The 16074-nt window shown below is 50.9% G+C and overlaps 1 protein-coding gene across 6 annotated transcripts in view; it reads right to left on the bottom strand.

The window, feature by feature from the left end:
• Positions 1 to 16074, bottom strand: part of RABL6 (RAB, member RAS oncogene family like 6) — a 64585-nt gene that overhangs the window by 15630 nt on the left and 32881 nt on the right. For all 6 annotated transcript variants that reach the window (XM_054084494.1, XM_054084496.1, XM_054084497.1 and 3 more), the window contains 3 exons: positions 14207 to 14310; positions 2897 to 3252; positions 86 to 251 (listed from right to left, as the gene is read on the bottom strand). In XM_054084494.1, coding sequence (XP_053940469.1) covers positions 86 to 251; positions 2897 to 3252; positions 14207 to 14310 — 626 coding nt within the window. The remainder of the gene's footprint in view (positions 1 to 85; positions 252 to 2896; positions 3253 to 14206; positions 14311 to 16074) is intronic.

The following is a 16074-nucleotide window of genomic DNA, read 5'->3' as shown; positions in this document are numbered from 1 at the left end:
CACTTTCTGACCCATTCCAACAGGTCAGCCAGGCCCAAGGCATCATTCAGACTGCCCCACCTTCCCTTCATCCTCCTCTCCTTACCTTTCGCTATCGACACGGTGTTTAGCCTGCGGTTTCCCTTTGTCCTTCCGCGGGGCTGGGTCTTCTAGGAAGCTGTGGTCCAGGCTGTCATCAGGAACAAAGTCCTCCACGCTCTGTACTTTCACAGGGGCAGGAGGGTGGGGAGGAGGAGTGGCAGCAGCAGGATCTGCGTTAGCAATAGCACTTGTAAAACACAGGGTTCACCACGAGCGAGACAGCAATTTGCGTTTTATAGCACTCTCCTGACCAGGAATCAGGAACTTGGCTACAGGGAAAGGGGAGAGGAAGGCTGTGAATGGGATGCTCCAACCAGCCTGGAATCCTGCATGAAGGCACTCAGCCCACGCATGCCGCTGTGGTTTGAAATGCACTGGGCTGACCCAGGCTCTTAAACAGTCTGAAAATGTCTCCAGTAAGGCAGCTGACTCCCCTCTGCAGCCAGGACTGTGACAGACTGTCCCATGGCCAGATTTCATACCCGTGATGTGTGCGCTGCTCCTCTCTGACATCCCTTCATTATCCCCTTACTTTTTCCAGACTGTTCAACTCACCCGCTGCCCTCCTCTTGCTTTTCCAGTCGTCAAAGGCAGCAGTTTTCACACTGTGCTTTTAGATGCCTTGTGTAACCAAATGCTCAAGAGCTACTTCGCACAGAGACTTGCCTTAATACAGCTTGTTTGCAGGGACACCATTACCCATCCTCAAGGTATCTGGATGAAACCCCATGAAACTCGCATAATCAAAAGGCCGAAAGCGATGAACCTGTTCAGAATTTGTGATATTCAACCCATCTCTCCTGCCTGGACTGCACCTCACATCCAGGCTCCTCTGGTGAACAAGACTGGAATGTTTTTTCTAGGTTTTGCTTTACCAGTACAGCTTTCAGATCACTTCTGCATACAAACTATTACTAATGCCAGGGAGTAGCGTTGGTGTAAGAAAAAAAACACAGTCAAAAGGATTACTACTGCAAGACTTCAAAGGAAAGCTTCAATAGCAGATCCCATAAAAAACAAGTGTTGTTTTGTGACAGTGATTTTCCAACTGCTTCCCAGTGAGCTGCTCCACAGGCAGGTTCCCACAGAGGTGCAGACCCTTGGCACGCTACCTAAACGTGATAGCACTGACAGCTTTTCCTTAGCTGCCTAAAGCGCACCCTTGAGAGACCCGGACTGCGGGCCCCAAGCCTAAACCAAGATCTCGAGTGAAGTGACAGATTTAAAAATAAGAAGAAAAAAACAAACCCCAAAGACTGTAACGCTGGTAGCAGCACACGTGTCTGTTTTGTTCATACCAATATGACAGCTTTTTTATTGACAACGGATCTCTAACTAATTTGCTTCTCTTTGTTTGTTTCTGGGTAGGAAGTCACCAGCCAACTGGAATGGGTGCCCTGTGTCACACCTGGGAACAGGTTCAGGGTGCAGAACATTCTGTGCAGATCTAAACCCAAAAGATTTCAGCAGTTGAAACTGCAACCCATGTTCCCAGCACCTCCTCCTTTCTTTCTGTGGGTGTCTCGAGAGTGCTGTGAGCTCCAAGGATTGACAGTTTGAGAGGGAAGGTATTTCCAAATGATGATTCAACCCATGGCATGCTAACGAGTTTTAGGCAGTGCCAGCTCTGCAGCCCCACTTAGCTTCGCAAACAGAGCGAATGTGACAGGCAAATTAAGGTCCAGATCAGTAAAAGTGCATGCAACAAAACCCTCAATGCCTCTGCCCTGCAACTTTGTCTAGCAGGGGCTTGGACCAATCGCTGCGTGCCTCTGCTCCATTGTGTCGTGGTGCTGAGGAGGGAGCTGAGGTGGGCTGCCCTCCTCCTCAGAGCAGCTCTGAAGGAGAACTTTTCCCCAGAGGGGAATTCTGTGCAGAGCTTGGACGTACGTGATCATTTCTGGCTGAATAACCTTTAAAACCAGCATTCCGCTGGCTTCGTTAACGCACAGGAGCCCCTTTGAGCTGCTGGACTTTTGTGAAGACAGCTTTCATTAGCTGTGCTGACAACGTGAGCTGCTGTTCATAGAAGAGAATCATGGAATGGGCTGGGTTGGAAGGGACCTTAAAGATCACCCAGTTCCAATCCCTTGCCATGCACAGTGACACCATCCACTGGACCAGCCTGCTCCAAGCCCCATCCAACCTGACCTCCAACACCTCCAGGGATGTGAAAGCCACCACTTCTCTGAGCAACCTGGGCCTCAACCTCATGGGAAAACATTTCTTCCTAAGATCTCGCCTCAATCTCCCTTCTTTCAGCTCAAAACCATTCCCCTCATCCTACCCCTGCATCCGCTGATCCAGAGCCCCTCCACAGCTTTCCTGGAGCCTCTTTCAGGACTGGAAGCTGCTCTAAGGTCTCCCCACAGCCTTCTCTTCTCCAGGCTGAACAACCTCAACTCTCTCAGCCTGTACTCATACAGGAGGTGCTCCAGCCCTTGGATCATCTCCGTGACCTCCTCTGGACTTACTCCAACAGATCCACGGCCTTCCTGTGCTATTCGAGGCACGTGTGCTCCTGGTAAGAAGCTGACACTTATTTTACCAGCGTCCCCTGTGTGTTCAGTACCTTCCTGCAGGTGACAGCCGCCCCCCGACTGCCGGGATACGGTCTGTATCCAAGCCCAACAGAGAGACAATCCAAAGTGCCAAGCAGGAATGAAACAGAGTGGCAGCACAGCGCTCCTTGGATGCATACCGGACACACAGGACTCTTCAGACTCTTCTTTACTCAGCCTCCCACAGGGAAAAATGAAAGGAAAATGGAGAAATGCCGACAGGTGATGCCCTGCCTGAGACACTCTGCACCTACCTGGCTGGGGAGGAGAGGGGTCCGATGCAGATGTCCCAAAGAGACGGGAAATGATGCTGCGCTTCGGCGGCGGGGCTGCAGCTGGCGGCGCGGGGGAGGCTGCAGCTGGTGGAGGCGCGTGAGGTGGCTGGACTTCAGGTGCAGGCACTGGTGAAAAAGACGAGGGGGGTTCAGGAGACATGGCGGAGCTTGTGGAGAGCGGCTGTGGTGGCTGCGGGGTGCCAGGGCTGGAGCTGCCCGTCGATGTGGAGCTTGGAGGAACTATGGGTGACTGGGAGCCAGAGGAGGGGCTCTGCCCGTTAGTTGTCAAAGGTGACGTGTGTCCTCGACTTCGGGCTTCCATCATTTCAAGGAAGCTGTGGAGAAGACAAATTGAAAATATAAGGAATGTAGAAAAGGTGCTCAGCTGAGCACTGAATATGATGCTGGTCTGCTTGGGCCGTGGGCTGAACTTGGAGGGCGCGGGTCTGCTTTTGGTGATGCTGTGCCTCCCAGAGCCACAGTAAATCTGGTTCACTCACGTGAGCTAAACCCACCCGATCTGCACTGAGGTGTGGAGAATCCTGACCTGCTTGGCACGGCAGGATGAAACCTGCATTTGCAATCCTGCCGGGAACTCCCTAGATAGAGAGACTAGAATGACATGCCAGGCCTCGAAACAACCTTAAGTCAGTTCTTGGACATATGTCTCTAAGGGAGTAAGTGCTACAGGAATGGCACACTTTTAGATTCATCAGGGGAGATCAGTGTTCAAGAAAACTCAAATGCTATAAAAACCTCTTCTTTCAGCCAAGAATGGATTTGAGAGGAGAAACCTTGAATGTCAAAGGCAAAGAGCCATCCAGAGGGCTTGCAGGGGAGGGACTGCAATGTGTGGATATCCAGGCAGTCTCTCCCCTGCACATGCTCCCCGCTGGGTGGGAGGCAGCGGAGCCAAGCAGCAGAAGCTCTGATGCAAGTTGTGGTCTTGGCTGGAGTCCTGACTAGAGGAGCATTAAAGCCTGTACCGCCAGCGAGAGGGAAACTCTCTGTCCTTTTCAAATGGAAACCAAGCCTGATCCTGCAGAGCAGCCCCCTTTGGTCAGCAGGCTTTTCACAAGCTGTGCGCAGAGAAACTCTCACAGAAAGCCAGGCTTTTACTGTGAAATGGTCTCAAAATAAGATCTGCTACTGCCGTACATCTGAGAGAGATGAGGACACCCAAAGTGAGATATCACGTATAAAATCCAGCACACTTCACAGTCTCTCTCGACTCTTATTTTATTAAGCCAAATGAACAGAGCATGGAGGCTCTGGGTTCAACCGCTCCTGCAAGACAGACAGACGTGGCTCTGATCCAGACAATGTGTGAGTCAGAACTGAGACTTCTCTCCCATATAGAGCACGGCCTTGTCCCTCAGGGACCTGAGCCAACGAGCCACCTTCACTGGAACGACAGCAAAGCAGAGAGCAAACAGAGAGGCTAAAAGACAGTAAAGCTGCTTGAGATGTCATCTTCTATTTTAAGGAGCAACCTGATATTCTTTTAAGGAACAAACTAATATACTCTGTGACCAGATGTGTGTGGAGTCCTAGAGAAGAACACCCCCAGAGAACTGTTACTTGAACTGGAAAGCCATGAGTCTTTCCTAACTAAAGCGTAGGCTAAAGCAGAGATAAAGAGTACCACTAAAAAGCAGTAATAGCTAGGGAAGAAATCCCTGGTACAGTTCTTCATGCATTAGCCTCGAGATATATTCCAGCATTTGAGCGAAGTGGGAGAGAGCCCAGGGAAATGCTCATAAGCCTGCGGGCCGGGAGGCAGCATCAACAGAGGAGAGGGACACAATACAGAAAGAACTGGATGATCCTGCAAAACAGAATTGGGAAGAAATTCAGCAATACAAAGGCAACTGTCATCTGCTCAACTGCTGGGAAACAAACATGCTTGCTCCAGCTTTACCACAGGAGGATGGCCATCCCGAGCCTGCTGCCAAAGCACTGAGATTAGTGCCACACTGGGGAGTCTCACCGGTGCTCCCACCAGGATCTGGGGCAAGGCTTATGCGCTTATTCCACCCAGCAGACTGGCACAACAAAACAAGCTCCCGGCAGAGCTGAGATCAGAGCATGCGGCAGCGCATCCGTGCCAGCATCCTCCCTCCCAGGGGACCCACAGCTGGGGTGAGCTGTGCGACAGCACATTCCGCTGAAGAGGATGAACCATTTGTCATGCGACAAAGAGAAAACATAAAGGGGTTGCACTGAGCTCTGTGGAGACCACATCAGGTTTGGCTGGAAGGTGCACGATGGGTTGCACACACCGCGAGAATGTAAATGCATGTTAGTGCATCTCTGCAACAGCACAGCTCTCCTTTCCTGTGGAGGGGCCACCACGAATGTGACCACCATCTCTCAGGACCATGCGTGCAACCAGCATACCTCAGGGCAGCCGTGGGGAGGGGGAGATAAACCAAGAGCGCCTGCAATCCAGTCCAACAAAGCAAATGCTCTGAATCCACAAAGCCACGTGAATTCCTATGGCCTGAAAAGCCACACACGAGGCTTCCCTGCACAGAACGTGTGGTTCCACAGATCCACACCAGAAGCACTGAGTGCTAAATTCTGTCATCCTTCCCCTCTGGGCTCTGAAACAGGGCTCCCAGCAGCCAAAGGCAGGACGGCTGAATATCTCTGCTTTGCAGTACCAACTCCTCCTCCCAAGCCCTGCTCAGGGTTAAAGACTCCTGCTCCCAAACATGAAGAGAGATTAATCCCAGCTGATCTACATGCACCCCGCTCTTGTTTATAGCAACAGCGATCCTGGCTGGAAGCCTGCAAGCTTGGTCACTGCCGCATCCAGCAGCCAAGATACCAATGCCAGCAATGCTCGCTCCCTGGCTAAGCAGAGCCCTGCTTGCCTGTATGTGCATCTACATCATCAATGCTGCAGGGGAACACAACTCAACCCCCCAAATTCCTGATCAGGACACTGGGTCCCACCGCCAAGGCCACTGGGTGACTCGGGCAGCATGAGACGATCATAGCCTGAAGCCTAAGGGCAAGGATCCCCTGTGGAGGGCACACAATGGACACACACGGCTATTTTAGGACACAGAAAACAAGCTCCAAGAGTACTGAAAGCTGGACCCAGCAAAGCGCAGAACACTCTTTACAATACTGGGACATCTGAAGATTTACTGTACTTTGCACCACCAGAGCTCCCATTTTGGAAACAACCTGCTCTGTTCCGGGCCAGGAGCCAGCTCCAGAGGAGGGAGGACTGTGACTGCCACCTGTTCCTCCTGCAGAAACACAGCAATTTGAAGATCTGGAGGGAGAAAATGCTACATAACTGGAGTATAAAGAGTGTCACCCTTCCCTCCAGCTCAGCTTGTCTGGAGGGTAACACACACACATAGGCTCCTTCTGCACCTGCGCTCCTGCCTCACTCACCTACGCTGCGCAAAAGGCACAGAAAGAGAGACAAGGCATTATTTTTAGCAGAAGGGCACAATGGTTATTGGGGACAGCACACACAGGCTCCTACCTCAGCAAGGAGAGCAGGGGCACGTGTGCTTTGCGTCACCCTCCTCATCCCCAAACAGACACATGGGCCAAGCTCTGAGCTGCGTGCTCTGACACCAGGGAAACAAGGATGGCTTGATCCCGGTTTTACACAGGCTGCACAAACCAGCTCTGCTGAGCTTTCATATTCATATCTGCTTCCGTGAAAGAGGTGGGTGGAAAAACAGCATCCATGAAAACGCTGCCAGCGAGTTCTCAGTAATTTCCAGGGCGGAGGTGTCGAAGCATCCTCCACACTTTGAAAATACTACATAATGCATGAATGCTGCCTCTGCCTTTACACACACTCGTCAGAGGCAACAGCGCGGCTGTTTTGGGAACACACCGGGCCAAAGCTGCCACATGTCTGGTTTTCTCATATGCTGTACAAGCTGGCCACTGTGTTCCTTGTTCTTTCATAGAATCATGGAATAGGTTGGGTTGGAAGGGACCTCAAGGCCCATCCAGTTCCACTCCCCTGCCACGGGCAGGGACATCTCCCACTGGATCTGGCCTCATCCAACCTGGCCTTGAACACCCCCAGGGATGGGGCAGCCACCACTGCTCTGGGCAACCTGGGCCAGGGCCTCCCCACTCTCACAGGAGAACTTTTCTTCCTAAGATCTCATCTCAATCTCCCCCCTCTTTCAGCTGAAAACCATTCCCCTTTGTCCCACCCCTACACTTCCTGATCAAGAGCCCCTCCCCAGCTTTCCTGGAGCCCCTTTCAGGACTGGAAGCTGCTCTAAGGTCTCCCCAGAGCCTTCTCTTCTCCAGGCTGAAAATCACTGTCATAAAAGCCTGTTCTGTCAGTCCTTCATAGGGGACTCATTCAAACCCTCATTGAAACAAGCTCTGCTGTGTCTACGTCAGATGTAGCAGAGCAGGTCCTGCCAACTACCAAGATGAGCTTATGCTCTGCCTTCTGTATGTTGGTGTGGTTGGGATTCAGAGACAGTCAATGTGCCACACGAGTCCAGATGGGTCACCTGCCCTCACCCCCACGGGCTCCCTGGTTGCCTTTCCATCCTTCCATTTCAGACTGAATAACAAAGCCCCTGACGAATTCACTGTCAGACAGACCTGCTTGCCAGAGGAGACTTATATGCAATTTTTAAGATGAACATGCTCTGCAGGAACAAAAACTCATCAAGGCCTGAGGCTCCTGGTGCTCTGCTCCTAGAGCAAACATAGGAAAAAAAGCACAAAAGGACTTGTCAGCCTCCCAGCTCCTAAAATTGTCATTGCTCATGTTCATTCCCTGCTGAGGATGGGAGCAGCCCGAGGCCTCTTGGCTCCTGGTTCTAACGTGCTGTGATCCATTTTTCAAATGTATTTCATGTGCCAAGAAGTGGTTTGGGTTATTTTATTAATTGGGAAAATGAAGATTAATAGGCCGTGTGACATCAAATTAACCGGGGTTACCGCAGGTTGGATTTCTACATTTGTTGGATTTCTACATTTGTTTTGGGCTCATTAAAGGTACAGAACCCAATTTCTCAGAGCCCAGGTCCCTGCATCTGAAATCACTTGCCAAGCGGGGTTGAATCCTGCTGCCCAGGCCTTAGAGAGCACAGCCCCTCCACGAGAGCTCCTGGGGCTTTCCACCTGACACAAAATGGATGCAGCATGGTAACCACCCCTCCACAGCATGTGGGACATGCTTCATGTTCTGCGGTCAATATCTCAATGTCCAAGTGGAGACTGGTGATGACTGGTGCTCCGCAGGAGTTGGTATTGCGACCAATGCCATTTATCTTTGCCACAGACACCGGGATTGAGGGCACCCTCAGTTCATTTGCCGATGACACCAAGCTATGCGGCGTGGTCGACATTTTAGAGGGAAGGGATGAATCCAGAAGGATCTGAACAGGCTGGAGAGGTGAGCCTGTGTGAACCTCATGGAGTTCAACAAGGCCAAATGCATGGTCCAAGTCCCAGGTCAGTGCAATCCCCACTATCAACCCAGGCTGGGAGGAGAATGGATTGGGAGCAGCCCTGAGAAGGACTTGGGGTGCTGAAGGATAAGAAGCTCCACATCAGCCAGCAACGTGTGCTTGCAGCCCAGAAACCAACAGTGTCCTGGGCTGCATCCAGAGCAGTGGGACCAGCAGAGCCAGGGAGGGTATTCTGCCCCTCTGCTCCACTGTGTTGAGACCCCACGTGGAGCCCTGTGTCCAGTTCTGGAGTCCTCAGCACAGCAAGAACATGGAGCTGTTGGAGTGAGTCCAGAGGAGGCCACGGAGATGATCAGAGGTCTGGAGGACCTCCCGTACGAGGACAGGCTGAGAGAGTCAAGGTTGTTCAGCCTGGAGAAGAGAAGACTGTGGGGAGACTTTAGAGCTGCTTCCAGTACTGAAAGGGGCTCCAGAAGAGCTGGGGAGGGGTTCTGGATCAGGGAGCGCAGGGACAAGACGAGGGGGAATGGTTATGAGCTGTAAGAGGAGAGACTGAGATGAGATCTTGGGAAGAAATGTTTTCCTGTGAGGGTGGGGAGGCCCTGGCCCAGGCTGCCCAGAGCAGTGGTGGCTGCCCCATCCCTGGAGGTGCTGGAGGCCAGGTTGGATGGGGCTTAGAGCAACCTGATCCAATGCGTCACTGCCCACAACAGGAGGTTGGAACTGGATGGGCTTTACAGTCCCTTCCAGCCCAAACCATTCCATGATTCTATGTTCTCCACTTGTCTAGCAAGATTGATGACGACAGAGTCAGTTGCAATTAATTCTTAATGCAGCTCCACTCAAAACCCATGATGTAAAGTCCCATCCAGTACCCGCTGGCTCCTGACCTGTCTGACGGCAGCAGTGATCCACAGCCGGCAGAAACAATACAGGGGCGCAAGAGGAAGAGAAAGCAAAAGTGGTTTTACTTTCCTAACTGGTAACTCAGCTTCTTGGGGTGACTGTGGAGCTGTGCTTAAATATATATGGGAGATGTGGGAGAGCGGCTTGTGCAGCAGGTCCTCCTGCCAGGCAGCGCTGGTGTTACTTAGCACCACGGCCTTCACAAAATTGTGATCTGTGCTCAGCGTGGACAAAATAAACCAAAAAAAACCCCAACCCAAGCGATGATTCTGTAGTGAATAAAGCTGTGTCCTGCAGGGAGTGTGTCTCCCAAAGAGTCCTCTCCAGGGGAGCACAAATGCTTTTCTGAAGTCACTGGTCCCTCATCTGCCCTATCTGGGCAGCGGCTCCTGGCTCTTTAAGATCCTCTGACAACGTAGCTGGCAGCCGCATGGCACTGCAAACCCAGGACAGGTCCTGCAGCTGCAGAAGTTGTGTCTCAGCGTCTCAGATAAGCTGAAGTTCATCTGCTTTGAGTATATTTTCCCAAAGCCTGACTAACAGTTTGTGTAAAAGCTCTTCACAAGGAGTAAATGATGTGAAAATCCATTTCCTATCAACAGTTTCTGTGAAGAAGCTGGACTTTGACAAATCAAACAATCACACTGATCATACATGACAACTTCCTAACGCTTCTCAAAACTGAGTGCGACAGAAAATGGGGAATCTCATGAGGAATAACTGAAGTTTCCTTTTCAGAAACTTACATTAATCCCTAGAAGGGGGGAAAAAGTGAATACAGAGTTTGATTACTCAATCCTTGAAAGTAAAATTTGCCTTTTGATATTAAAAGAGTAACACCAGAAAAAATGCCAGATGCCAAAGCTCATGGACCCCCCTCATTAAACCTGCTGCTTAACTTTTGCAAATCATAGAATCACTTAGTTGAAAAAAACCTTTGAGATCGTAGAGTCCAAACATCCCTGTCCACTACTAAGCCAGATCCCTGAGCACCTCATCCATCTGCCTTTTAAACCCCTCCAGGGATGGGGACTCCAGCACCTCCCTGGGCAGCCTCTGCCAGTGCTGAGAACCCTCTTGGTGAAGAAATGTTTCCTGATGTCTAATTTGAACCTGCCCTGCTGCAATTTGAGGCCATTCTCTCTCATCGTAAACACTTCCACCATCACTGTGTTCCTGAAAAATGAATATACAGGAAGAGTTTCCCCAATTTCGCCAAATCTCTTTCTCCCTGTGCACCTTTCGGTGAGGGAGCAGGCACACTGAGCACAGGAAGGTTTTCTTGTGGCAGAAGACAAGCTAGGCACAACTGAAGATGGAAAAACTGAACAAATTAAGTACCTATTCAGACCAGAGTAACAAATGCCATCACTGTTCAAGAAGAATTCAGGAACTCAAAAAGGGACAGGATGTGTTTTTAGCGGCACTGAAAAAGCAAAATATGAGAAACCATGGGGCAATTCCAAGAGCAAGAGGTGTGGCAGGTGGAAAGGAGACCAGGCACAGGGAAAGAGCTGGAAGCATCTCAATGGGGACGGCTTACATAAGGTGGATGAGGCAGTGTTGTGTGCCACCTCGTGTTTTTCTCTGGGATCCACAATTTGGAGCCGCGATATTTTATCCTCAGGGACCCAGCAGCAGCAGGAGGAAGTGTTCTCATGCTCTTTCTGTTCTCTGATCCAAATTTAGCATCCGTCATTGTGACAGCAGCTACCGGACAGGCACAGGGGTGAATGAAATCACCAAGATGTCCTAGCACTGTCACCTTGCCTTGCTCCATGGCCTGATTTTATGGCAGAAGAGCAGGAATCGTCTTCGAGGAGGTGCTGCAGCAGCCACACCACAGCCCACAGGCACCTCCCCGTGCTGTGTGGTGCGTGGTGACCCAAAGCAGAACTCTGAGTACCGTCTGAATCAAACGAACCAACAAAAGGGCTGTGTGTCTGCCCAGGGTCACCGAGCCGAGCTGCACAGCTACAGGTAACCAGGTGAGTGTCAGGACAACCCACCAGGTGCTGATTTTAACATCCACCGCAATAGCGTGTTAAACACGATAATCCCAAAATAATGGGCATCTGACAATAATGGAAGGAAGGCCCTTCCCAAGCCCTAACAACGAGCACTGTAAGCCTATTTCATTCCTTGCCTTTGGCAGGGGGGCTGTAACTGGATGATCTTTAAGGTCCCTTTCTAACCAACCCAGTCTCTGATTCTATGACCCACCTCGCAACTGCAAGCTCTAATTCCCACCTTGTACTGTTGCTGCGCCCACAGATGCTCTGTTCAGCAGCCTGAACTGAACTTTACCTAAATGTGACTTCTCTGCCATATGAGTGTTGTTATTTCTTTAAATCAGGGCTTTCGCTAATGGACTCAAGCCTGAAAAGCTCCTGCTAAGATAAAAAAATGAATGTATGAAGAGTACGCTGTTCAGCTCTGGGGCTGAATAACCCCTCTGTGGTGCATCTGTTTCAAGAGGTGCCGATGGAACAAAAAGACTCCTTGTTTCTACCTGGGGTGCAGAGAAAAACCTCAAAAATTCCAAAAATAGCACTTTATTTTAGTCAGAGTGATCAGAGTTCTCAGACACAGCCTGGTCCTTTTCTTTTGGGATCAGTGGCTCAAGCCAGGAAGCACTCAGGGATATTTTGAAGACCTTCTATAGAAGAAGCGTTATACTCTGCAAGCGAAGGGCACCGCTCTCAGTACACAACGTGTAGCAGCTGCGGCGAGAGCAGAAGTTGCCCAGTTTCATAGAAATGTCAGTTTATTTGCAAACCCCAGTCCTAGGAAAGTCTTGCTTTTACCATTTTAGCAACTCCTCTCCCATCAGATTTCATGGTCAAGGTATTTTGTATGCTGCATTCAGCGAATTCTGTGGCCTAATGGTGCAGTTGCCACCTGCAGCGCGAGCACACCCAGCCCTGACCAGCCTTGGCCACAGCTCTGAGGTGCAGGAGAACGGCAGCCACCCTACTTGGCTGGGCATCTTCAGATGTGCACACTCCAACTCCTGCTCCTCCTGCGCTCACCAACTGCTTTGGAGAACAACAGGGCACTGACACGTGGGTCAAATCTCTTATCTGGCTTTGGAGTTTCTGCAGATGACTCAGGGATTTCTACGGAGGTGATGCAAGCCACCACTGACCACACCAAGAGCTCCTCTGAGCTTGCACAAGGCCAGAAGGTGCCTTTTGACTTGTTGCCTAAAGCAACGTCGCCAGTCTGACCCTTGGCCTCTAGATGCTCCCACACTGCAAATGATTCTCTTCAGTAGCCACGTGTTTCTGCAGGAGCGCCCAGGAAGGGCACGCTCTAGCAGGGGAAGCACCTCAATGGAAAATGCACTACTTGGATGTGGTTACACCAGATGGGATAATCCAGTCAATACCCGTTGCTGGGACTGGGAGGCCTTGCCACCCACCTCTGCCAGCACCACACTGTTCCTGCGTCCTTTCCATTCTGGGCCTGAGCAGACACTCCTCAGAGCCAGCCCAGCCCAGGAGAGCCAAAAGCAGATATGACAGAAGAGTTTCCTCTCGGATTTGGGAAGTAAATTGGCCCACATCAGGGTCCAGAAAACACTAGCACTGCAGTGTGAGAGGTGAATAAGTAGCAAGATCATAGAATCACTAGGTTAGAAAAGACCTTTGAGATCATCAAGCCAAACCGTTCTTGTCCACTACTAAACCAGATCCCTGAGCACCTCATCTGCCCGTCTTTTAAATCTCTCCAGGGATGGGGACTCCACCACCTTCCTGGGCAGACTTTGCCAGTACCTGAAAACCCTTTAGTGAAGAACTTTTGCCAATGTCCTATCTGAGCCCACCCTGGCGCAACCTGATGCCACAAGAGATCTCCTGAGACCTCCTGATGTAAGTTCGGAACAGCTCTGCCAGCTCTTGATGTTTCAAAGCATCTTCCCATCCCTGATGCAGGATAAACAGAAACACTGGAAAACAACCCAACAGCACGGCCCACACAGCCTGGTCCTCCGGGTAGGAACATCAAAAGAATTGCAGAAGGCAGGAGGAGACCAACCAGTCCCTAAGGGAAGGGATGCAGCGAACACTTCGGAAACAGTGTTGCTTTGTGTATGTAGGGGGTATTTTGATCCTCTCACAAAGGAAAACCCACAGACTCAGGGTATGGTACTTGAAACTTGGTCTGAAAAATGCTTGTCAAAATGGCATGAATATTTCATCATCATTGATTCTCACTTCCAAATAAAGCTGCCTGTGAAGAACCTTTTTCCAATCCATTCTGGGGGTGACTTTTCTGGCTTACACATCACTGCGATAAAGCCCCTGCAATGGGAATTCATGGAATACATTTGTCAGAGCACACAAATCTGAAGAGATTCCTGCTCACTGCTACAGATGTACCGGCTGTGCAGGTCTAAATCTGGCAAAGGCTCATTTCAAGCAGCAAACAGACCGGGCACTGAACAAATACAGGGCAGCAGGAACCAGCCACTGCTTCAAATCAGAACGCACCAGAAGTATCCAAGAAGAACAAAAGACAACAATGTTGCTGTTATTACTTTCTGCCTATCATAAGACATCACACAGGAACGCAATAACCAGGACAAGAGGAACCAACCTGTGTGCAGAGCTGGAGAGAGATGGAAAATAGCCCCTTTCAGCATCAGAGGCTGTAAAATATTTATCTACAATCCTTTCAGCATGTGCTGCCTCTGGGTGTGCTACGCAGCTCCTCCTTCTCCACCCTCTCGTAGATGACGTGTCTGTAGGAACCAGGCCCTTTCACAGGGATCTCCAGTGCAGGCTGCATTTCAGGGAATGCCACTTAACAATGACATTTTACAAGACCCAAAGAAACCCTCAGTGTCACTCCCGGACCCTTCAGCCTGGCCACGTGCCACAGTTGGGGCTTCCCAACGTTCATGAGACACCTGCACTGCGACAGAACAGTTAGGAAAGACAGCTCAGTGACATACAGTTCGTAGTTTTGATCTTCTGTCTCTTGCTGCACCGACAGCTCCTCCAAAGTTGCATCAATATCCAGCTGATTCGTCTCCAGCTGCCGCAGCAACGTCTCTCTCTGAGGAAAGGAAAACAAGCCGGGTCTGAGTAGGAAGGGTCATTGTAGCATATCTCTGCGTGCTCACAGGGAGCAGTGAGATCTCGTGTCACCACCCAACACACAGCAATGAATTAAACAGGAGCTTCGGTCCGTCTCAGGGTGTTCAGTTTAAATACAGAGGCACCAGGGGAAGGCGAAGCAGTAGCAAAAGTTATGTTAATCCAGACAGTGTGTGTAAGAAAGTGATTTGTTCTGTGAGCTGTACTCAGCCATAAGTCAATCCTGTGCCATTTTCAGACACAGCATCACCAGCTGCATTAGAACAGCACCAGCTCCTGGGGGGAACAGTCGTGCAACCCATTAATTCTGATCTTTCCTTTCCACCCTGTCCTGAAGTCCCCCCCAGAGCAGGACCCCACAGGTGCAAAACCTCACAGTCATTGTCCTTTTACTGCCAGGGCAGAGGAGTGAGCAGAACCCCTCAACTCAGTGGGATTTTAGGCGTCACTGCCCCTTTCCCTGCAGTTGCTGTCCACAGATGGGGGACAGATGCTCCACTCCACGTCAAGTGTGCAATACAGTGAGCTGGTGTCACCAATATAACACAGGGCAGTGTAATTCAGTCCTCCTCTTCCCACGTTTCCAAGAGAACCCAAGCAAAAACCTCAGTTGAGGGGAAGTGCCAGCTTAAAAAGCTCAAAATTGATTGCAAATAGTCATGGATGCTCCTCCTGACAGCCTGGATAGAAGCGAGAAGAGATCGATAACCACAGGTATCGCAGTGAGACTGCACAGCATGGTCAGCCCCAACTGCTTACCCAGCCCCGGCCTCCTCCCTGCCTGCCCAGCAGACCCAGCTTGGTAACGGCCCCAAGCCGCAGGGCTAACACAGCCTCTGCTTCCACAGAAACACACTTTGGGATCCTGTGGCCAAGATCACAGCTGCCTGTGACCACTGCCCCATTCCACGGTACCAGAGCCCCTTCCCCTCTGCTCAGACACAGCCGCTGCCACACAGCTGGACACAGCAATGGCCAGGCATTGGCTCTGACCCCAGCAATGGCCTGGCTCCAGCACTGGCCAGGCTCCAGCTCCAACACCAGCCAGGTTTCGGCACCAACCTCCCACAGAATCACAGAATCACAGAATCACAGAATCACAAGGTTGGAAAGGACCCATTGGATCATCGAGTCCAACCGTTCCTAACACTCCCTAAACCATGTCCCTAAGTACTTCATCCACCCGTTCCTTAAACACCTCCAGGGAAGGCGACTCGACCACCTCCCTGGGCAGCCTGTTCCAGTAGCCAATGACTCTTACTGTGAAGAATTTTTTTCTGATATCCAACCTGAACCTCCCCTGACGGAGCTTCAGGCCATTCCCTCTAGTCCTGTCCCCTGTCACTTGGGAGAAGAGGCCAGCTCCCTCCTCTCCACAACCTCCTTTCAGGTAGTTGTAGAGAGTAATAAGGTCTCCCCTCAGCCTCCTCTTCTCCAGGCTAAACAACCCCAGCTCTCTCAGCCGCTCCTCATAAGACTTGTTCTCCAGCCCCCTCACCAGCTTTGTTGCTCTTCTCTGGACACACTCCAGAGCCTCAACATCCTTCTTGTGGTGGGGGGCCCAGAACTGAACACAGTATTCAAGGTGCGGTCTCACCAGTGCCGAGTACAGAGGGAGAATAACCTCCCTGGACCTGCTGGTGACCCCATTTCTGATACAAGCCAAGATGCCATTGGCCTTCTTGGCCACCTGGGCACACTGCTGGCTCATGTTCAGTCGGCT

Source organism: Cuculus canorus, chromosome 19 (assembly GCF_017976375.1).
Source record: "Cuculus canorus isolate bCucCan1 chromosome 19, bCucCan1.pri, whole genome shotgun sequence".
NCBI lineage: Eukaryota > Metazoa > Chordata > Aves > Cuculiformes > Cuculidae > Cuculus > Cuculus canorus.
Note: the sequence above shows the minus strand (reverse complement) of the source record. Positions and strands in the feature narration are given on the sequence as shown.